Here is a 25,811-nt window from a genome sequence, read left to right on the forward strand (position 1 = left end):
AATATTTTTCTGTCTATGAAGAAATAACATAAAAAATATGGTGCACACTGAATAACGCGCGTTACCAAATTTTGAAAACATGACAAGCGAGCTTCCTTAATTTCAGCAGGTATCAGTTTAAAGGTTTTTGTTCGGACATCTGTAATAGACGGAGAAACACGTGTTGCAACTTTCAACTTTAATTCTTTCGAATCATGAAAACTTGACATTGGATTATCCTGAAAAAAAAATTTCTTTCGTTTACTTGAATGCATTACAGTATTTATATTGATTTGAATTTAACATGTACATTTCATAAACAATTTTCAAATAACAAAGTCAGTGGACTAGATATTAATGGTTGCCTCCCGTTCACCCCATCCCAAAGTTTTTCTCAGGGTCGACTTATACCAACTTTTAGCCTGAATGGTTCTATAATGGGGCAGATGTAAATGAAAAATGAAGATAAAAAAAACATAGCTGACTCCCAAGGAAAATCAAAACAAGAGCCTTTCAGAAGAAGCAATCCAGATTTTTTTAAATTTATTTATATCTTGCATTTTTCAATCTTTCAAGAACCATCTTTCTTGAACGGTGAATGTGAAAATCATCAATATCATACCTGACCTCCGTGTTATCATCAGTAACAACATATTAAAGTTTGAAAAGTTGAATGATTGAACGATTCACGAGTTAACGCATGGACACGACTGGAAACACCATTTTTAAATCTTTCAAGAAGCATACCTCATGATCAGAAACAGTAAAAATCGTCAATATATCAAATTGATCTCCATTTTGGCATCAGTAACGACAAATTAATATTATTAAAAGCTTTGATTAAACGGTTCATGAGTAAAGGGCATGGACAATGTTTGGCAGCATTCTAACATCTTCAAAATAATATAAATAAGAAGATGCGGTATGAGACAATTCTCAATCCAAGTTCCAATTTATTTTAAAATTTTAGTACAGTGGGTTTAACCGTTTTAATGGTCGCACCAACCTTCAACATACCTACCGATTTTTCTGTGGAAAATTCTGTTAAAAAGGGTAAAAGTGTATAAGCTAAGTATTATTATTTTCACAAGTTGCCACGCAATTAATAAATGCAATCAATACAATGACATATATGGATTAACCCAGAAATTGCTTTAAGTAAACTGATAAAATCCGTTTCATTTTAAATTCATTCGTTATTGATACATGTAATCATTTCTGTAAACTTACCCAAATTATATCACATGAATTATCCCCCTCAACGGCGGACGGTGTAAATAGCCTTTAAAAATGTAATAGCTAAACAGATAACTGCAACAATATACTATTACAAAGTCCACAAGCGAACCATGTATTGCTTTTTAGGCATTTGATTTTAAATAAGACTGACGGAACAAAAAACAATTATTTTGCCGTCTGCAAAAATCATCAGAAATATATTTGTATTGTCTGATGAAAAAAATTATACGTTATAGTTCCCTGGACAGTTCATAATATCACATAGACACGTATATACCCTCAAATTGCCGTTGTTGGTTTTTTTAAAATCATGACTGGTCATACAGTCAAAAAATCTGAAATCGCTTCTAGAATACAGTCAGTTCTAGACTGATCGTACAGTAATATATTTTGGGATCCTCAAGGAAAACATATTTTTTAGGGGAAATACGAATATTCTACTTAAATACGAAAAGAATATTGAAACAGCATATATTTAACTGTAAACTGATGCAAATATTTGCAATTAAAGATTATTTGCTTTGTACTACGAGAGCAAAATTGTCCATCGATTTCACTTTTTTCTATCAAGTTGGTGTGATGCACACGTATATTTTATGTTCTAATGCATGTTTTTGTTACAGTTACTCATTTTTATGATGCTATACATACCTTGAAGACCTTCAAAAGACTTTATAGATATAGGAGTAAACAAATGATGAGAAAAGTCACCGTAGGCAAAACCGTTCTGTTAGTCAGTTGGAAATTATCGCTTCGAAAATCGCGACTTCCGGATAGCGTACAGAATAGTATCTACACTGTGTATATGTTTAAGGATGATTTGGCAAAGTACTGTAAAAGTTGCTTTTACCCTTAGTATCATAATCATCACTGGTAGAGCCAGAAACTGGCAATGATAATGATGGTGTACATGATAGTACCATCCTGAAACAGATTGACCCGATTGTATATTTACACTAGGAATAGCTATTCATATAATTTGATGTTGTACACAGATATTTGTTTGTTTTCTATAAACAATCAACAGATCTTTTTCATTGACCACCCAGAATAAAATTATCTGGCTTTCAACTGGTATATTATCGTAGTACTGACCATAGAGATAACTGACCACAGAGATAAACCCTGGTATTTTGGCTAAATGAATGCTTTAGTTTTGTCAGTCATGAATCAATAGTCTTGTATGTATAGATATAGATGGTCAGAAAGATTTTGGCAGAAAATTGGAATATTGATGAACTGGCTAATATTATTGACATGAGATTAGGTTTTGATAAATTAAACTTAGCACCTTTATATTGACCAAAGCATTATATTGCCATTGACCACAAGTGTAAAATTGGTTAATGACTTTGGTAAATGTTGGTGAAGAATTATGGCCAACATCAAAGTAGTCCAGTTTATTTTCAAAATGTTTGACCACATGTGTAGAAAAAGTTAATGGCATAATTTGGTCTTAAAATACATTTGATAGAGTTTTATTTCAATGTTTGACAAGTGTAGAAATTAAAAAACAAGTTAATGACCTTGATTTGAAATTATGGCCAGTCTCATTGTTTTCTTTAAAGATTGCATTTTTTTTTTTGGTCTATCAAAAATTTTTAAAAATCATTGACCACACTGACAAAATTGTCTTGTATCCTCATAATCCATTCCCTTTTAAACTTATAAAGTGGATTTAAATTAATTTTTTACTTGTTCATTTCTATCCACTGTTTTCAACGCCCTTTAAAAGACTCTGAATTGTCTTTACTACTGGACACTGGATTTGCAGTTATCAGTAAAATAATCATGTTATATAACTTAATCCTACAAAAGATGTAGAAATAATGCTGTAATCCTCCCTTCTAAAATTGATAGGCAGTTTCATTATTTCCAGTAACAAAATATAGCTAGCTTAGATTAGATGGTCAAGGATATTTAGTCTGAGGGTCAGTTCATAGTATTAATGGACAAGATAAATAAAGACTGCTTATTCTACAAGAAATGATTCAGATGGTCTAGTCAGTTTTGTAAATTGGTTGTCTGACTATCAGGGCTACAAGTCATCCCTTTGGCAGATATAAGCTTTCTTGATAGATTCGCAAGTTATTATCAAACTTATTTTTAGGACTAAGGTAGCGTATCTTAGTTGTTAATATCATGGTTTATGAAATTAAATAGATGAATGTTAAAATATGGTACATCAAGCAATCTTTCAACTATATATTAAAGGATTAAACATGTTGATTTAATATAATATTATCCATGCTTAATATTAAACATATATCAACATGGGGAGTCAGATTTTCTGGATGCTTGCACAATAAGTAACTATTGAAGGTGGTACGTGGTACTTTTAAATTAGTTTTCTACAATACAATGTACATGATTTTACCATGTAGATTTAGAAAGTTTTATTGAGGGTATTCAAAGAATATTTAGAAAAACCCCTTCTTCAAACTAGACAAGAACATCTCCTCACATAAGATGCCATTTTTGTATAGTGGTTGTAATATAAGGGTGTAGGGTGAAGCTATAGGGTGTGTGAATTTAGAAACATGAAAATGAATTGTGTGTAATTTCAAAATGGATGGAAGAAACTATTTAATGTTGGCCCAAATAGTATATGCATTCTTATATGTTTGTATTTATTTAAATAATGATATATTATAACCGATTTTTATTCTAAAAACATGTGAGATTATATATCAAACTTATTTTTAAAAAAGTCCAAATGTTTTATCAACCCTCCACAGAGATGTAAATATTTTGATCCTGCACATATTGTGATGGTGCAATCATTATTTAAAATTTACAATCATATCAAATTGAAATGCTAAAGTGCATAAAATTGAAATCATAACATGCATCAAATTGACATTATAACGTGCATCAAATTGAAGTTATAACATGCATCAAATTGAAAAGATAACATGCATCAAATTGAAAAGATAACATGCATCAAATTGAAATGATAACGTGCATTAAATTGTAATGAAAGCATGCATCAAATTGTAGGGATTACTAGACATGTATAATTACTGTAACATGCACAAGTATGGAACGCCGTTACTGCCTCATGTTAAAAACTTTCATTATATGATGGTACTTTGACATTATACGATGGTACTTTGACATTATACGATGGTACTTTGACATTATACGATGGTACTTTGACATTATATGATGGTACTTTGACATTATACGATGGTACTTTGACATTATACGATGATACTTTGACATTATATGATGGTACTTTGACATTATACGATGGTACTTTGACATTATACGATGATACTTTGACATTATACGATGGTACTTTGACATTATATGATGGTACTTTGTTATTTTACAAACTCAAAGGGAATCATGGGAAATTAGAAAAAAAAAAAAAAAAATGGAAGAATCACTAATGTTGAGTGTACTTAAGAAGGTTGATTTGAAGCATGCGTTTGTACATTTTGAAAGAGAAAAGATAACACCAAACATTGTGGGTATGCTTTCGATACATGAATTAGAAGCTCTAGGAGTTTCAAATTCAGCAGACATAATGAAGCTTCGAATTGAGTGTATTAAATATGGGACTATCAAACCAAAGAAAATTCAAGGAAGTTCTGGACCTCCTAAATTTGACATAGACAAATCTACACTTGAAAATTTACTTGATAATGGATTTTTGATCTCGGATGTTGCAAAACTTTTACTTCTATCTGAACATACAATATATGGAAGAATGGCACAGTTTGATCTGAATAAACGTACATTTTCAGAACTTAACGATGATGACCTTGATGTTGTATTGAGAGACACTATTCAAGAGTTTCCTCTGTGTGGTGAAAATATGCTTAAACATATGTTAATTGCCAAAGGCATTCGAGTACAGAGATGGTGTCTTAGAGACTCTATTCAACGTTTAGATTCATCTGGAGCTCAAGCAAGGAAATCAGGAAGACTTCACAGACGAGTTTATAACGTAATGGGGCCTAACCACTTGTGGCATATAGACACTAACCATAAGCTTGTACGCTGGCGTTTCGTAATAATAGGTGGTGTTGATGGTTTCAGCAGAATGACAATGTTTCTTAAATGCTGTGATAACAACACGTCTCAAACAGTCTTAAACTGTTTTTGTCAGGTGTCTCCAATTTCGGTGTGCCTCTAAGGGTTAGATCAGACAAGGGACTGGAAAACGTGTCAGTTGCAGACTTTATGCTCAGTGAAAGGGGTAACAGAAGTATGTTAACAGGCCCGAGTACCCACAATCAAAGGATTGAGAGATTATGGAGAGATATATTTGAGGGCGTCCTATGTTATTTTTATAACTTATTCTATCATATGGAAGATCAATTTATTCTAGATCCATTCAACCTCCATAATTTAGCAGCTCTACATTTCATATATATAGGGGAGATAAACAGAAGGCTTCAACTGTGGGAAACAGCATGGGCTGGTCATAGGATGCGTACAGTTAAATCGTCTCCTTTGATTTTGTGATCATCTGGCCAACTTCAAAACCCAGTAGGAATACAACTTAGTGAAACAGAATTACTAGAGTATGGACTTGAAGGGCAAATTAATTTGAATAACACAGAGGAAGGGGACCGACCAATATTTGCCCCAATTAGCCATTTAATCAGCGAACAGTCTAGACAGGCATTGAGAGGAGTCAACCTAACTCATGAAAACTTTGGAATAAATGACTATTTAAAGTGTTTGGAAATCATTACAAGAAATTAAATTTGTTGATAAATTAAAACAAGTTGATCTTTAAAATTTTAGTATCTTATTGCTTGTAATAGCCTGTGTTAGCCAGGATGCACTTTGTCAGTACCTTGCTATGAACATTTCTATAACCATGATAACATTTGATTTTATTGTTGCAGATATTTTCAACAAGATCGCTATCATAGATTGTTTTGACCTCGATTTTGACTGACAAAATCAGAGTATTGATTCACTCTTTGTACACTCGTGCTCATTTATGAAATTAATGCACAGCACATGAAAACCTACAAATACATATACAACACTGTGTTCAGTCTTCCAGGATGACAGCTCTTCCAGGATGACAGCACCCATATTACAAAGTGAACTACACCATTGTACATAAGTCTCATACATAATTTCATGGTTCATATCAATCAACTCAACAAGAGTGCAGCACACACTAAAATGTCTCACCTTCTTTACTAATCATTGATATTATGTTGATAGTCCTAAATATAAAGCTCTACTAGTATTACAACTGTCACATAAACTTTAACATTAACCAAGAAAACTATACATTGACCAATAAATCATGAAAATGATGTCAAGGTCAGATGAACCATGCCAGGCAGACATGTACAGCTAACAATTATTCCTAACAACAATTATAGACCAAAACACTAAAACTTTACACTGAGCAATAAAATAAATATGTAAGATATGACCCCTAAGCCGTCCCCAACATTGATACCGAGAAACAAATGACTACTGTGGATTCATTATTATTCGTTGGATACCAATTTTCGTGGTTACAGTTGAACCACGAAATTAAATGTTCAACGAATGATTAATTTTCGTTAGTTGTGTATGCAGACTTCAGCAAAACCACGAAATCAAATATCAACGAATATGCAAGTTTTTCTTAATCCACGAAAATTGGTACCCACGAAAATAAATGAATCCACAGTGTATCCTATTCACAGATTTGTTGTGAGGGGATAATGAGTTCTCATTTCAGATGAGATAACAACTCATCCAAAGTTTTGGTAGGAGTAAACTCATTTTAATTTGAAGAGTCTTTGTGAAGAAATGAAATAGCTATCCAGGCAACATAAATACTTAAAAAAAAAATGATGAAAAGGTCAACAACTCCAAGATAGATATTGGGTTTACTTCAAATTGCAAGGCAAGAAGATCTTGATTTTCTTAACAAAGAAAAAAGGGCAATTACTCTCAGGTGGGTCATCAAATTGACTTCAAAATAGTAGGGTGGCTAAATCTTATTGTCCAGATAATTTCTATACTCCATGTCAGATTTTCGATATATTGGCCAAAAACAAGAATTTGCTTCAATTTTCCATATGTAGTAACCATAGCCATGTTTTTATAATCAAAACAAAGGTGCTATTGTTGTAGTACACATTCAATAAAACATTCCTGCAAAGTTTCAAACCATTTGATCCATTGATTTCAAAAATTATTTTTGAAATAAATTACGGACAGACTCCAAGTGATGGCAATAGCTCACATGGCCAGATGAGCTTATAATCAAGAACTTTGATGGACTGTTATTTCTTAAGGTGGTACCTAACACTACAGGGAGATAACTCTGTATAATCAGCTAAACGTTTTAATCACGTTGTATTGATAAAGAAATATTAAGCTTCTCTATGATCAAAATCAGTGTTTGTCAAACTACTATATATCCAACCAATTTTTTCTGACAAAGTGATTGGTTCAATTTTTTTGAAATTTTTATATATTTTTCAAAGGGTTAAAGTACATGTTTTGTAAAAAAATTACAAAAAAGAGCCAAATTAATTTTAGTCAAAGTGTTGGGTACCACCTTAAATAAAAAATCGCACAAGAACATTTGTGCATATTACAATACAACTGACTAGAACATTCAATTGATAACAAATATCATACATTCTTCAGTGTGACTTTTGTAAAATAATTAAAATGCTTTTCAATATATTATGATTTATGTTTCTTTTAATAATAAACCTCGCAACTGATATAAAAATGATTAAATTTGTAGAAGACACCTGAGCTACTGTAAATTGACAAAGTACCAACATATAATGTCAAAGTACCATCGTATAATGTCAAAGTACCATCGTATAATGTCCAAGTACCATCATATAATGTCAAAGTATCATCGTATAATGTCAAAGTACCATCGTATAATGTCAAAGTACCATCATATAATGAAAGTTTTTAACATAAGGCAGTTACGGCGTTCCATACACAAGGCTTAAAACCTTGACATATTATTTCATGATTGAAATTAATTTATATACTTAATTGGTTGGCTTTTAATCATACCAATTATAGCTGTTGATCAAAATAGATGTGGTGTACGTACATGTATATATATCCAAGGCTTCAGACAGTGAACTTTTACATGGAAAAATGAAAAGAAAAAAAAAATTATGGTCTTCTTGCAATTTAGAGATAGGGTTTACATATTCAACAAGACAGTAACCCATCAACATGCAAAAATGGAATGGCTTTAAGCGACATGTGGTCTTCATGTGACTAAATAAATAGTTATGTTTGTACAATATGTTTAGCTCTAAATTGTCCATACAAGTTGAATTGATGAAATAGAGTAAATGATCAGTAATTTATAACAGTCTCAAAGAATTTGATGGCCTTCAGATGACCACTGGTATAATTGGGTCACCAACTAGCCTGAGGTTGTCATTTTGCTATTGCATTGACCCCAATCTTAACTTAGAGAGCTACCATTTGATTTTTATAGGGGGGCTAGGATGAAAAATTTTGTCCTGCATTTTTTTTTAGGTGTAATCTCTGTCCTGCCTTTTTATTTTTTCACTCTATTCGGTCCTGCATTTTTTTTTTATAGTTTATCCTGACTTTTTTTACCTAAATTGTCATCCTGCCTTTTTTTTTTGCAAAGTGTCTCATCCTGCCTTTTTTTTTACTCAAAACTCCTGTCCTGCCTATTTTTTTCAAATTTCATCCTAGCCAATAAAAATCAAATGGTAGCTCCCTTAGATTGCTAATGTTTCCTGCCAATGATTTTTATACGCTCGTCAAAATTTTGACGGGACGTATTATGGTATACAAATGTCCAGTGTTATTTTTGAGTTATTGAGTATTTTGTAAAATAGGGGGAGTTTTTTTTTTACATGTCGCGCCGTATCTCAAAAACAATTTATGATTATTACTTAAAACTTTACACACTTCTTTGTTATATTAATCTCAAGATCTGTATACTTTTTGGTTTTGATTCAAAATTTTATTTTAGTGATATTTAGTTTTTTGTTAAAAAAAACAACAGGAGGGGTTTCACATGTCCTGTCGTATCTCAAAAACAATATATGGTTATTATTTAAAACTTTCTCAGAAACCATTTATGATTTTGCATAAAACTTCTACACAAGACGACGGGCGTATCATGCGCTCATGGCGCAGCTGTTTATTTCTCTAGGTTCACTAGCTTCCTTCATGAAAAAGGGGCATAGGCATCATAACTAAAGGTGCTGCAAGTGGCATTATACACCAAAAATGAATCAATCAAAGAATTAAAGCATGTGCAGAATACACCCTCGGCCTCGACATAGCGAATCAAATGCAGACAGGGAAGTCATTATTGATAGTAATTACAACTGCTATTACTGGTACATACATGTACTAATGATACATGCTGTTCATTGTCTGGGAATTCATAATCAATGGCCAGATTACTAACTAGGAACATAAATGTGATTTATTTTTATATTTGTACATTAATGTACTTCATTTAGAGATCGACAGGAAACAGTTTTGATATACAACTGAATGTCTTACTTGTTAATGATTTTTGTGTTATTAACGATGCACAATATGAGGTTAATGCCATGGCTAGTGACCACAAAGAATTGACCAGCTAGAAACAATTATTGGACAAACAGCAAGAAAATAATTTAGATTTGTCATTGTTGCCAAACCACATACAAGTTTATAATGTTTCAATTACTATTTTCTTGATAGTATTGGCATATGAGAAATGGCCAGGATAAATAAATTGGAATAATTTACAAGAATTGGTATATTAATAGAGTATTTCTACCATTTTCAGTTCTCAAAAGATGTATTTGTGGAATAATCATTATTAGTAAACTTTTAAAGGCCAAATATTTAAACATTAAGGTGGTACCGAACACTTTCACTAAAATTAATTTGGCTCGTTTAATTTTCATAAAATTTTGTCGAAGTATTTACTTTGACACTTTAACAAAAATTTTAAAAATTTTGAACCCACCGTTTTGTCAGAAAAAATACACTGGTTATATAGCAATTTGACAACCGCCAATTTTGATCATTGAGAAGCTTAATATTCCTTTTACAACACAACGTAATTAACACGTTTAGCTGACTTTACAGAGTTATCTCCCTGTAGTGTTAGGTACCACCTTAAAAAGCATGAAAAATAATCTAAGATCACCGTAGAAATCTTAAATAGATCTACAATCTTCATGATCTTAGTATTAATACATTTTATAAATTGAAAACTCATGATAAGAATATTTCATTTAATTCAAGGTTACATTCAATTTCTTTCAAAATAACCATTCTGTAATAGCATCAGCAGCTAATGTCAAATTTATTACGCGAATGATCGGTGGCGTGTAATAATAAGATCAAAATTGGATTAGATTAAGAAAATGAATATTAAAATGGACCATGGCATAGTTGTCAGAGCTAAAAAGGTTGTCAGGACTCAGGATAAGCTTAAACATGCCAATCTTTATGTGTTGAGTTTGTCTGCCTGTATGTTAATCTATAAACCTTAGAAATTAGCTTCATTTTAAATAAGTCCTGCTCATTAAGATACATGTGTGTTGTCCTCCATGTTGTAAAACTGCTGATTTTAAAACTCGTATCCTATCTTTCAAGGAGATCTAAACCAAATAATCCATAATTTATCTTACACATTTTAATTTGATGATTTTCAATGAAGTAACATGTCAGATTTATTATAATCTTTTCTGTAACTGACTGCAAATTGAATAAATGGGTCTCTACTAGGACTTTCTGCTTCCATACCAGAATCACTGCTTTCTGCTGGGAGCATGCTAACAATAAGTGTAGTAGGTTATGGATTTGATCTTCAAAAACAAATAAAATTCAGAATGGAAATAGTAAATGTGTCAAAGAGACAACACCCAACCAAAGAGAAATCTAATGTACAATTTTATATACACTGGAACCATTTTTCATAGGTTTCCCCCAGATTTAATTTGTCCCTAATCATTATCCTACAATGTAAAACAAATTTTGGAAAAAAGGAGTTAAGGGGCTATTTTACCTTAAGAAAAAGAATTATAAAATGGTCTGAGTTCAATTTAATCCATACTGAAGAGGTATTGCAGCTTGATAAATTGTTATGTTTTGATGCAGAACAATCGCCAATAAGGCAGGAAATGAGTAATTGAAAATATAGACATTGTAGTATTATTATAAAATTATGAACAGCAAAAAATCAGTATCTGTGTCGGCAATCTGCCTGTATGTTAATCAAATAAATCTCTAAACATTTCTCCATTAGTTTCCTGCTCATTACAATACATGTTCGTGTTGTTTGTGAGACAGACGTGTCTGAATCTCACTGAACTTGGCATGTCAGTGCATACCCACATGCAATGTCAGATAGAGGTCATCTGCTCCATCTTTGTTGTTGTACATGCCAGTTCCTTTGCTGTTTTACACTCCTGTTGAAAAAGTGTAAAAGTGTTTGGAGGTTGACTCATGCTGGTGAAATTGTTTGAAATTCCTTTTAAGGTGGTACCCAACACTTTAGCTAAAATTAATTTGGGTCGTTTAATTTTCTTAAAATTTTGACAAAGTATTTACTTTGACCCTTTTACAAAAATATAAAAATTTAAAAAATTTTGAACCAACCGTTTTGTCAGAAAAATTACACTGGTTATATAGCAATTTGACAATCACCAATTTTGATCATTGAGAAGCTTAATATTCCTTTTACAACACAACGTAATTAAAACGTTTAGCTGACTTTACAGAGTTATCTCCCTGTAGTGTTAGGTACCTTCATATCAAACTGTATAACAATTTAGAGGAGAAAACCAAACAGTCAGATTTTGTACCTTTGTGAATTGGTGCGCAGGTTAGCAGTTGTTATGAATATAGGTTTGAACTTCATCATGATTTTAAACAAAGTTTACAGAAAAAAATAATGTTATTTTTTAGCCTCATTCACTGGTTTGAATCATTTGGTCCCTGAAAAACATTTGAAAAATTGTTGACTTAAACTTGTAATGCCTGTTACCAGTTAGTGCAACAATGCTATATCTCTGTACTAGTCAAGGCTTTGGCAAGAAAGACATCCGTTTTGACAACAAACAAATGAAGAAATATTTAACCTTGATAAAAAATAAGTTATTCATGTATCTATGTCACAATACATGTCTGATACATTTGTGTACTCATAATTAATTATCATTTATTGACAGATCTTAGTAAATCAATTTCATTCAAATCCCTGTTACAAACTTGCAATGATTTGGAAGAAAATTGTGATATTTTCCAGAACTTGTGACTAAGATGCTGATATAGGTGTCGAGTGCAAACTGTAACATTCACATCACACTGACTTAATAATAGTTGCAATAATTGGTCTACAGTTACATGTTTAATAGTACAGACTGTACAGTAGTATAATGTGTTTGTTGGTAAATTGACTTTGCAAAGTATATATAAGGGGAGGCTACTCACTTGAAGTTATATATAAAACTAGGAATGTGAATTAGTACTTATTCATTAACACAGGTACACAGGTACATGTTGAAATACTTAAGTATTACCAAGAGTAAAAACAGTATTACCTAGAGTAAAAACAGTATTACCAAGAGTAAAAACAGTATTACCTAGAGTAAAAACAGTATTACCTAGAGTAAAAACAGTATTACCTAGAGTAAAAACAGTATTACCTAGAGTAAAAACAGTTTGCTGATTAACTGTTACCAGTAATTTGTAGTAGATTGGTAGCATGCACATTGACACTTTCAATTTGCACTTTTATATCTTTTGTAAGCTATCTATTCATATAATACCATTTTTGTTGCAAGTAGCCAGTGGTTCTGATAATCTATTAAAATAGATCTGTCACCTATCTTTTAGAAAAAAAAGTTTCACATAATTTTCAATTTTGTACAAAAATAGCAATACAAATGATAGTTTGCTGCAAAAGTGTGCTGCAAATATACATAATAGGGGGATAATTCTTTTAAAGTGATAAATGCTGTGATGAGCAAAATTACATGGCAATGATATACTGTCTGATGTACATTTGTAGTTTATGAAGATTTGAGCTGACAAATAAAAAACTTAAACACAAATAAAAATTACAACACTTTTAATAAGGCAAATTTGAAATATTGTAAACTGAATTTGTTTATCATATTTATTAATGTACGTACAATCGTAATTTAAACATCAAAATACAAAAATCCATCATTGTGTAAACTTTATAGATTTCATTGTGATAAATCTGTAGCAATGTTATCCTTTTGTTATGTAAAAGAAATTGTACTTTTGAAAATTGAATTTGGTGCCATTAGGAAAATAATTGTTATCAATAAGAATACATACAATGGCAAATTAAGCCATTTTTCAATGTCAGATTGGTAATCACAGTTAGTGGGAAACAGCAAATGGACATGTACTTTTAGTTTGGCAATAAAACATGTCATAAACAAATGTCCTTGTATCAACTGATGTTGATGTTAAGTGCAAAAGGAAGTCTCCAGTGGAAAGGAGAGTTTAGTGTTAGTGATAATTAGTTTTATGGTAAATGATTATTTAGATTGCATCAGTGCATATCACTTTGAAGAAGAAGTACTTCGGCAGTCAATAAGTGAAAAAAAAGAATCTAGGAAATTTTTTAGAATTTTTTTTTAAACTTTTAGTGAAAATGTTAAACTAAGTTATTAAATTTGTTGGAGCTAAGAGAGAATTGTTGAAGCATAGAAAGGGGGGCAGATTTTTGCATTATATTTTAATGTAAAAAAAATGCATTTCTTTATTTTGCTTGTGAATAGCAAGGGGTTAGACTGGATTGCCAAATGATTCTTTTCCCTGTTTATTGACATCATAGCTCTAAGAACAACCACCTGTATGAATTACTCTACAGGACAGTCCAGGTGAACTCTGTCTTTTCCTCCTGTCCACAGTGTTCTGGACAAAGTAGATAGATCTACAGTGACTCTCTTTGTTCATCCTATGGAGGATCAATTTTGCATCCTCTCTTTTTAATTTGTGGAATGAACATTCAATTTCTATTTTATAAACATTTATAACCTTGGAAACAACATTTTAGCTTTTGTATTCAATATTCTAAAAAAAAAAACAATTGCGGCTTAATCTGATTGAACTTAAGTTGACTGCCCCTTGGGGAGCAGGTGGAACCACCAGCTCCACTTGAGTCATTTATTATGGGGAAGCATTTTATTTTGACACTCTGACTTCTGCGACCTTGTTCATACACTTGACCTCCAGTTAACCAACAAATTATGCTGTAATTAGATAAGATATGTATCATAGAGAGATACAACTTTTTTTACTTAAAAAACGAAAGCTAACTGTGTTTGATGTATTGAAACTATGCTACTCTTTTCTTTCACAAAACTGAACAAAAACAAAATGAAGGATGAATCTCTAAGGACTTTTGATGATAAGCAATGCATTAGTTTTTCATCTCTCTCAGTAAGATTGGGTAATTCTTTGACAGGTGCTAGGTAAACTCCAGGTGGTTTTAGCAAACTTTCTCACGGAGATACATCTCTGTTACTATAGATAGAATGCCTGCAGAACATATTAACGGATGGCACAGAGCCGAGAGTCGTTAGGTTTTATGATGTAATATTAGAGAGCTGTTAATAGTGCTCTAATAACTAACATATTTCCAAAATGATTTACTCGTAATTTACAATAATGATTTTATCTCTATTAATCTTCCCTGTTATTAATCCTGGTAGAATTTCTCTGAATCATTTCATAAATCTGTCTCAGTAAATTTCTTGTTGAAATGTTGCCAGACAAACTATGCTATGCTAAATTCCGCAAGATTTACAATTTTTTTGTACTCTGTGTTTTATTGTTTACTGAAAAATATCAGCAATAATGAAGATATTAATTCTTTCTTTTTTTTCGTTTTTAAAAAAGTATCAAGAGCTAACAGACATTCATAGAAAAGGATTCATAATATGTCAAAGAAGATATCATGACTGTTACATTGAAAAACAGCATGAGCAAACGATTCTGTTGATGTATACATTTACCTATCATTAGAGTTATTTACAAATGTCAATATAGTACTTCCATGGTAGTGGTATCATAAATGGTTTGTTAATCATGTTGAAGTTGTTTTAGGGAGCTACCATTTGATTTTTATGGGGGGGGGGGGGGGGGGGGGGGAATTTGAAAAAAAATAGGCAGGACAGGAGTTTTGAGTAAAAAAAAAGCAGGATGAGACATTTGCAAAAAAAAAAGTCAGGGCTACAATTTAGGTAAAAAAAGGCAGGACCGAACAGAGTGAAAAATAAAAAGAGATTGCAGCTAAAAAAAAAGGCAGGACAAAATTTTTTATCCTAGCCACCCCCATAAAAATCAAATGGTAGCTCCCTTACTGTGGATTCCTCATTTTTTGTGGGTTCTATTGTCATGGATTTAGTGGGTAGAGTAACAACATAAATTAGAGTATTTAAGGTCATCATAAAAAAAATGTAGATATGTATAAAAAAAATCTATTAAAACCACTAAATCAAGAATAAACAATAACAGATTTTTCAAGAAAATTAGAATAAATGGACAGAACTAAATAGGAACAAATGCATGGAAACATGTAGATTAGTAGAACCCTTGTAGTTAAGATTTGTGAAGTAAGAATCTTACTATACAAATCCTTGGTTATGGATGTCAAAACACACCCACACCAAATGTTGCCACAACATTTCTGTGATCATGTAATGATGTACATGTATCTTTAGAACGTTTATATTATTGTATGTGACATTAAATTAATATTCTTTATTTTCTGTTTCAGACTGTGAATGCAAATAGCAAATCTGCCAAATCAGATCCAGGAATGTTTACATTTAAATCCATCAGTAGTAATTCTTACAGTTCCATGACACCTGTGGAAGAACCATCATGTGCATACTGAACATGATGAAGTTCAAGATTATCATATTAACAGTATAAAGTTCAAGATTATCATAATGTCTTATGATGAAGTTCAGGATTACAGACTGAAAAATGGCTTGTGATAGAGTTCAAGATCAGATATAGCCTAAAAACAATTACTCCTTCAATGAACAAATGTGTTATTTATTAACTATTTATTTGTTATTTGTCTTGTGTACAGAGGAGGAAAACATTTAGTGATAGTTTTAATTTTTTCAGATCACAAGATTATCATAGCATCATTATGATTATCATATGACTAATCATGAGGAAGATTAATTGTTCCCTTTTCAAAAATTAAATTGTTTAATTTCAGAACATCAATTTTCCAGTCTATTTGACAGATTTATAATGAATGTCAAATTCTTCAAATATGTAAATATGATCAAATTTGATTTCAATAATTGTTAAGTCTAGATCATTTCTTATGTTTCATTGCAATTAAAATTATAGGGAATGATTTATGAAAGTTAGGACACTGATTTCAAAAATATCATTATAGTGAGATAGCATCTATAAAAATTGTTTGAGGCCCCTTTATGGGAGGAAGTTTTGAAATAAGATAAACACTTTTTAATGGCACAGGGCTGAGTCCTTTAGTTTTATAATGTAATATTAGCATGATTAGTGAACACAATCACAGATGACATTTGTTATTTAAAATTAATTAACTCTAAGATAAAGTAAATGTTATATTAGGAATAAGTAATGTATTTTAATACTGGCAAATGTCAATCTGAGATTCTATAATCACAAATATCTGTTTTCAAGCTTTGCTAATGTCACCAAAAAAGTTATTTTATAAACAAAAAAATCTATGATTGAAATTGGGTAGTATAGAAATATGATACATTTTTCAATAATTAATAAGCATCACAATCTTATAATATTCAGCTCGTGTTACAGTAGTGTGTCTGTACCTGATAAAAGTTCAAAGATTATTGTTTTTAATGAGGACAGTCTATTTTCTCACATTTTACATTTTTGAAATGAAGACAAATCTATTTTTTCACATATAACATTTTTTTTTGAATTGAGAACAGTCTATCTTTCCCATGTGTTACCAAACAATGCAAAACTCATTCTTCACAAACATTTGTCACCTTATCATTGTCATTTTTATCATCAAGCAGTATGGCTGGCCAAACTGCTGCCACCAATTGTAATGTTATCATCAGATAGAAATGTATAAAAATTAGCAATGGTAGCAAATTGTCTTTATGAATCATTTTGTCTCATACCAGGTTCATTAATCAAGATTCACACACATTATTTCCTTGTACATGTACAGCAAATTTAATAATCAAGTCAGATCTATGAAAGCCTAAATAGATTAAGAGTGTAGATTATGGTAAGAATAAGTTCCATTGACTATTGACTTTTAAAAGATGGTAATTGTCAGTGGTGAGATTTGACAACATGGATTGATTTTTATGCAAGTAAACAAACTGATGAATATAAGGCAATGCTGTTTTGACTCAGGTTCTTAAGTGCCATATTATTAAACAGTAAGTTTCAGGGAAAACAATTTGGACGTTTATTACAAAAAATATTTGTTGTGACTATTTCATTAAGGTTTTTGGATGGAGGATATTTTCGAAAGGCCACATCAATAAGATTTTTTTTTTTGTATTTGTTTTTTTTTTTTTTTTAAAAACGATGCAAGTAAGAGAGTTTTGTCACAGGAAGCAGCTATCAAAAGTTGTTAGGCTTGTTAGAATAAAACAGATTCATAATGAGTAAAAAAAAATACTGTTTTTCTTCAAACAAAATAAATTACAATTTTGTCCATAAATTATAAATGACAATTCTCATGTCAATTCAAATGCAGAAAAAATCAAGACAAAAATTAAACTTGGGTCACATGATCATATGGACAAAAAAAGTATTTGAAAAAAATACCCTCAATAGTAAGAATAGCCATATTTCTTTATTATATTTGTCTTTCCTCTGTCTCACCTCTACTCTCTGTCTTCTTGTTATACCCTTTTATCTCTATCGCTTTTTAACTCTTTCTGATCTAAGAACTATTTTTAAATAAAATTTGATTAAGGCCAATATCAACCATATTTCTCTTTATGATATCTACACTGTACATACTTGCAATGGTCTTAGAATTGACCACTGAATTTCCAGCACTTATATTTGTTAAACTATATATTATGGTTACAGTTTAATGTAGTTGTAATTGACAAATAATTAACTATATAGTCTGGCTCTGTCTTAATCCCACTGATCTCTAGCTGTGCTAGAAGTTTTTTCTTTATTTTTACTGTAATTTTCTACAGTCATATATATTATATAGCAATTTTCTGTATTCTATCTGAACTTTTATGTACCTAAATGAACTTTTATGTACCTAAATGAACTTTGATGTATCTGTTTTATAAAGAATTTTTGTAAAATATTAGTAAAAACTGTAAATTTTGGGACTTTTATTCGGTATTGATTAATTTTACCAATTTATGCTACAAAACTGTCAAACCATGAATATTGCTGTAGTGTTTTGGCAGTTTTATCTTATATTAACTGTAAGATTTTGGACATTTTATTCCAGATTGCTGTAAATTTTGACAGTTAATATACCCCACTGATCTCAGGTTGAATTTGTGATATTTTGTTAAAGGAGAGAGAATTATTTTTATTTTCATTCAGGGTTGCTATGGAAATGCAACATTTTTGTATGATGTTTTAATAACAGTTTTGAAAAAGAGGTATAACATTCTTAACTATGATACATGTTTTGAAAAAAAAATCAACGATTTTAGGCCTCATCAATTGTTTTCATTGTTCTTAGGGATTTTCCATGCTTATTTCACAATTTTTCTATAAAAAAAACTTGCTCAAGAACATAGAAAGAATAGTTTGAATAGCTTTGGTTTCGAGCATATTTGATAAAAGGTTGAGGACGTACAAACAAACAAAATAATTGGTGAGGCCTTAATAAAAGAATATTTGATAGTTTGTTTACCAAATATAAATTGGTGAGGCCTGACTATGAGAATGTATTAGATAGTTTGTTTACCAAACAGTGAAACTTATAATGGCAGCCATTGGCAGGGTAAACTTTTTTGTTTATCTACAAACTAAATTTTTCTTTAAGGATGGTTTGTTACGTTTGGACAAATTTATAAATATTTAATTAAATTGAAACACTATATAAGATGAGGACCATCAGAATTGTTTTGATAGCCCAACAGCTGGTTACAGAAGTGTTTATGATTTATTTATAAAGTGCTAAATAGAATAATAATGATAAATTTAACTACCCAAATTTTACAAATACTTAGTAGGGAGTAAAATTAGAATTTTGCACCCTGTATTGTGTTCTGTTGATGATATGCAATACAATGGAATTCCAACCAATACTAAAAGGCCTTTCACTTTTGGTGTGGAATCACTAGGCATTGTGATTGGTTAATTGTATCTAAACAAAGGATTTTCAACCAGTACCAAGTTACCTTTCATTTTAATGTGCAATCCACAAAACTTTCTATGATTCTGAAACAGTTAAGGATAAAATAGAAAGCGCAACTGCTTTATATTTTGAAGTTTTCAAATATTATGTTAAAATCACATCAAGTTTTCAACACCTTACTAAGAAGTGATATCCATCTTCATTGCTCTTGTTATCGTAATTCTAAAACTAAACCTTGAATGATGATAGGCTTTGATCAAGGTAGGTGCTTTGTATATAAGGTATACTGTTTCTTATTTGAACACATTGTAAAAAAAAACTGTGATAGACTCGTGCTGTCTGGTGTATCTTTCTGTCTATAACGATCTCAAATTATTAATTATATTAATTAAAGATTATAAAAGATGCTTAAAGTATTTAATCAACTAAATGTTGAAGTTCAATTTGACTAGAAGATGCTGATCACCTAGTGATCTGATAGCATACTTTATGGCTACATTTTTATAGGTTAATAATTTTGTAAGATATAAAAAACATTATAATGTTATAATATATTTTTCAGCACATGTTTTTATGGAAGATAACAAGTTAAAAGTTATACATGTTCTGATATATAAATTACATCAGATAAAAAAGGCAGATTTGATTTTTTAGTTTTCAACATGTTACCAAGTCTAAAAATACTTCTTTATTCTATTTAATAACAACCTTGAAATCTTATTAAAATGCAATCAAAGTTCATTTGACACTATGCTTCCCCGATAACCTTCTACGCATATGAAAGTGAGGCTATAGTTTGTCCTTTGTCAGACTCTTCTTGTTGCAAACAAATATTAGTATACAGATTGATTACTTCAAGGCTACGTATAGGGTAATTTTCACTTTGAACTTATTCAGTATGAGATTGTCCACTAACAGTTTTCTAATCTTCAAAAGAACAAATTGATTGACTCAAGCTTCAGGATTCAAGTGAAATTGGCCACACAAGTGAAATTGGCCACAATTTCAGTAATATTTGTTCAGTTAAAGCAATCATGATTTTGGTGGGGGAGGGGTGTTCCTTTTTCTTCCTCCCCAATATGACTGAACAATTGGACCTCCACCTTTTTTTTTCCAATGGTTTTACAGGGTTATCTTACAATTTTGTGAAAAAAAATATTTTTCAAAAGAAAAGGTTGAAGTAACTTTTATTCATTTTCAAACATGTGCAAATACCTGTTGACATCCCCTTGTCTCATTGTACATTATATACACTGGTACCCAGTTTATATTATAACTACTGGTACCCAGTGAAATAACTACTGCTGGTTCCCAGTGAAATTTAAAATAACTGGTTTCCAGTGAAATTTAAATGATTGGTTCCCAGTTAAATTTAAAAGGACTAGTTTCCAGTGAAATTTAAAAATGACTGGTTTCCAGTGAAATTTAAAATAACTGGTTTCTAGTATAAGTATGTGTTTAAAGATGCTGGTTCCTGGAAATTTGTTGATAAGATTAACTCAGCGTTGACAGAGATGACGTGATAGTTGGACTACCTCTAGTATGTATATTTTTGTGAAGAAAGAGAGTGTGTTGCTATGGTGATTGGACTGATTGTAAAAAATGGCTGATAATGCAGTATACAAATTTTTGTATTAAAATAAAAGAAATGTTGAATATATATATTGACTTGTTGTCTGTTGAGGATTTAAATGGATAAATTTTTAAAATGTTACTTGCACATATAGAGGACAGAAAAACAGCTATGTCTTTGTTAGAACTAAATAAGACAATTTACTAGTTTAGACAAAACCTGTCAATCTGAAGGAATTTTATCTGCTGACATGTACATCCTTTCGTCTCTGTTGAATACTGGTCTCATTGGCATTCAAACCACATTATCCTTTCAAGTTTAATATTGATAAAATGTGCACCAAAGAATCAGACCGCCTCTGTGCCAAAAGAATGATTGGAAATGGGGAAATGGGTCAAAGAGACAATAATCCCTGTGCCCATTGAGCAGAAAAAACATGGGTCTTCAAAACAGCCAGACAATCTCTCCCCCAAATGCAAGCTTCAGCTGGCCCCTAAATAAAAATGTGTACTAGTTCACTCCCAAACATTTAAATGAACCAAAATTTAAAAAAGAATACAAGACTTAAAAATGCCATAGTCTCCTGATGGACGCAAAGATTTCTTTGTCCAAAACATGACATACTATTAAAACTGGCATAAGCAGTTAACTAAACAATCTACGTTCACTGATCCCGATTTCCAGCCTTTCATCCCTGTGGTCTTACCTATTTTTATTGTTGAGCCTGTGACTTTTGTCTCAGAAAGCTCCACAAAGGGATGGTGATCCTGTGGCGACGTTACCTTACTTCTTGAAAGCTTTATATTTTAGAAGTTGGCAGACCTGGAAGCTTCATACTTTGTATATTATAGATGCTTTATGTTTTGAAGTTTTCGTCTGTCACATGTCTATTAATTACCTTGATTTTTTGTAAGGTTAATTTCTCTCATACTTTTTCTACGAGTAATAACACAACACTATTTCGTATGTGCGTACCTTGTGAGGTCCTCATGTTTGTCAGACAATTTACATTTGACCTCGACCTCATTTCATGGATCAGTAAATAAGGTTAAGTTTTGGTGGACAAGTCCATATCTCAAATACTATAAGCAATATAATATATTTGGTGTATGAAATGATTGTAAGGTGAACATGTCCAAAAAAGAGTGGCGAAAGATACTAGAGGAACAGTCAAACTCATACCAGGTAGGACGAAAATAAACTAACGCAGTGTCATTTGACCTTGACCTCATTTTCATGGTTCAGTGTTCAAAGTTAAAGTTTTGTCAAGCCTGTCACTTTTAGTCGCAGAAAGCTTGACATGGGGATTATCCCGCGGAGGCAGCGGCGTTAGATTACTTAAAAAAAGGTTTATATTTTAGAAGGTGAAAGACCTGGATGCTTCATATTTTGTATATAGATGCCTTATGTTACGAAGTTTCCGTCTGTCCGATGCCCATTGTCCTTGACCTCATTTTCATAGTTCAGTTACTGCATGAAAAAAAGTTAAGATTTTTTTGAAATGTTTATTTCTCTTTTGTTATGAGTAATCGAATAACTATATTTGACATGTGAGTACCTTGTAAGGTCCTCATGCACGTCAGACAGTTTTCACTAGACCTCGACCTCATTTCATGGATCATTGAACAAGGTTAAATTTTAGGGGCCAAGTCCACATCTCAGATACTATAAGCAATAGTTCTACTATATTTGGTGTATGGAAGGATTTTAATGTGTACATCTCCAACTGGCATGTGTCATCTGACCTTGACCTCATTTAATGGTTCAGTGGTTAAAGTTGACTGAGTTTTTGTGTTTTGGTCTGTTTTTCGCATACTGTATGCAATATGTCTACTATATTTTTTGTATCGAATCATTGTAAGGTGTACATGTCAAACTTGCAGGTGTCATCTGAGCTTGACCTCATTTTCATCATTCAGTGGTCAAAGTAAATTTTTCATGTTTTGGGCTTTTTTTCTATGCCATAGGTCAACTATATTTGGTGTATTGAAATATTTGATGATGTACATGTCAGTCTCGCAGGTTTTATTTGACCGAGACCCCATTTTCACGTTGCATTGCTCAGTGTTAAGCTTATTTGTTTTGGTCTGTTTTTCTTAAAGTATAAGCAATAGTTCAACTATATTTGTTGAATGAATGGATTGTAAGCAGTAAATGTCTGACTGACATGGTTCATCTGACCTTGACCTTATCATTTTGTGTATTGAATGATTTTAAGGTGTATTTTCTCGTTTTGGTTTATATGACCTTGACCTCATTTTCTTGGACCATAATAAATTTATTTGATAGTTATAGTGAAGCTTTACATTTAGGATTATCCACTTAATACCAATGGTTAGTATAGATGGCGAGACATTTCAGCGTGTGCACGCTTGTTATAATTTATATAATAGTTGATATGCATGAAATAATTGCCACTGGAAATTAAACAAGCATCAATCTATCAAAAAATCAATCGACTGGCCTACGGTCGTGGGAGATACACGTAGAAAGCAACAAAAATTAAAGTTGCTGTTCATCTTCATAAATATTACTTGAGGGTATTCAGCAATAATTACGAGAATTGCCTCCGAAAAATCGTACTCCAAGATCAACATATGAAATAATTACCACTGGAAGTTAAACAAGCAAACAAGAATAAGATGAAAAACAAACGACTGGATTAAAAGCTTCCTATCTGAGAGAACCCAAACGAGTACTAATAGAAGGGGAACCATCTGACTCCATTGAAGTAAAGTCCGGGGTACCACAAGGATCTGTGCTAGGACCCAGCATTTTCCTCTTCTATATAAACGACATGCCAGAAAATATTAAATCAACTGTGAGGCTATTTGCAGCTGACAGCGTTGCATACATCACAGTAACATCAGATGATAATACCCTCCAGGAAGATTTAGACAAGTTGGCTGTCTGGGAAGAAAAATGGGTGATGAAATTCCATCCAGATTAATGTCAGGTACTATCATAACAAAGAACAGAACACATATTATAAAGGGTTACTGTTACATAGCCACACTTTGGAGCACGTAACATCTGCAAAATACTTAGGAGACCTCAAATGGGATAAACATATCGGAAACATCTGTGCAAAGGCAAAGGCAAAAAAAATCATCGGATTTCTCAAAAGAAACCTCAATATCTCTAACAGTGATATCAAAGAAAAGGCCTACATCTCACTTGTTAGACCAACAGTCGAGTAAGCCAGCTCTTTATGGGATCCATACCTCCAAAAAGATAAACACAAGTTAGAAATGGTACAAAGGAGATCAGCCAGATATGTAACAAACCGGTACAGTAACAGATCATCCGTTACTGATTTGTTGGAACAACTAAAGTGGACACCACTTGAAGATAGAAGAAGCGCACGACTATCAATGCTGTATAAGATCAACGATCAAGAGGTCAACGTTACAGCAAGCCACAAACCACGGGATCTCAAGAAATATGGACACAAACTCTTTTCAGATCCCACAATGTAACACGACAACACGGAAAGAGTCTTTCTACCCGAGGACCATCAGGGATTGGAATGCCCTACCCTCCTCAGTTACATCTGTCATCTATTGATGTAAGCTCCATTTAAAGTTTTATAAATTTTAGATTTTAAATTTCCGAGTTATGGGGGTTTATTCATTAAAAAATGATGTAAGCTCCCTATTGATTTTCATTCAAATATGACATTGAGGAATAATTGAACTATATTCTTTGAAAATGTTACGGACGTATCATGCGGTCATGGATTGGCGCAGCTTTAAATTTTATTTACATAGACTAGACCCTCGGTTTTCCTGTTTAAATGGAGTCTACAAATTATACTAGTAATTTTCGATGCCCTTTAGATCTTGCTGCAAGTTCGGTGTGCATAAAAGCTCCGCGTTACTGTCGAAGACCTTACTTTGACCTTTAATAGTTTACTTTTACATTTTGTAACTTGGATGGATAGTTGTCTCATTGGCACTCATACAACATCTTCATATATCTATATTAAAGAATAAAATAGCTTTGCAGTGATTTTATTGAAGAAAATCCTTTATTGGATCAGTGAAGTGCCAGTACATATCTTGAAATAAGGTAAGTTGTCACGAAAATTGAAATTTTAGATTCATGGTTTTCTGTAAGATTAAAAGTATTGGTTTAATTCTAGAACTGAATGATAAATTCTTTGATATAATTATTATAAATATTCTGAGATATAGAATATCAATGCTAATCATTTCGCACGATTCCTTATGTTTACAATGTGATCTGATATCAGTGAAACCTACTACTCAGTAATGAGGCTCCCGCAGGGTCAAAAACGACCTGCAACCTCTGGGCTTTTTTAGTTTAAACATATTATCTGGACTTTTTAGAGGCGACTTCTGACCTGGGCCTTCTAAAAAAGGCCTGCGACCTGTAAAATTTGGAAAAAAACGACCTCCGATCGACTTCCGTCCTCTGTGTTGGAAAAAAACGACCTGCGACCTGTTCATTTCCCTAAAAAACGACCTCTCGGCGAATTTAAAAGCGAACTTGCGACCTGAGGGGGGTACCCTGTGGGAGCCTCATATATAGAAGTTTGTTTAAAGAAACTTCAAGGCATCTCGATGCCTTATCAAATGGTCAAAATTGAACGGTTGCACAATTGGAACTGGAAAGCTCACCGTTCCTGATTGCTCTTGTTGCGGTATCTTTGTTTTACGTGGATATTTTTGACTT

General features: G+C 32.0%; 1 protein-coding gene across 3 annotated transcripts in view; it reads left to right on the top strand.

Moving 5' to 3' along the window:
* LOC143069415 (uncharacterized) overlaps positions 1-21,200 on the top strand; it is a 48,178-nt gene extending 26,978 nt beyond the window's left edge. For all 3 annotated transcript variants that reach the window (XM_076244029.1, XM_076244032.1, XM_076244030.1), the window contains one exon: positions 15,983-21,200. In XM_076244029.1, the coding sequence (XP_076100144.1) occupies positions 15,983-16,102 (120 nt within the window). In that variant the 3' untranslated portion in view covers positions 16,103-21,200. The remainder of the gene's footprint in view (positions 1-15,982) is intronic.
* Positions 21,201-25,811: the final 4,611 nt, after the last annotated feature.

The sequence above is a fragment of the Mytilus galloprovincialis genome, chromosome 3, assembly GCF_965363235.1.
Source record: "Mytilus galloprovincialis chromosome 3, xbMytGall1.hap1.1, whole genome shotgun sequence".
NCBI lineage: Eukaryota > Metazoa > Mollusca > Bivalvia > Mytilida > Mytilidae > Mytilus > Mytilus galloprovincialis.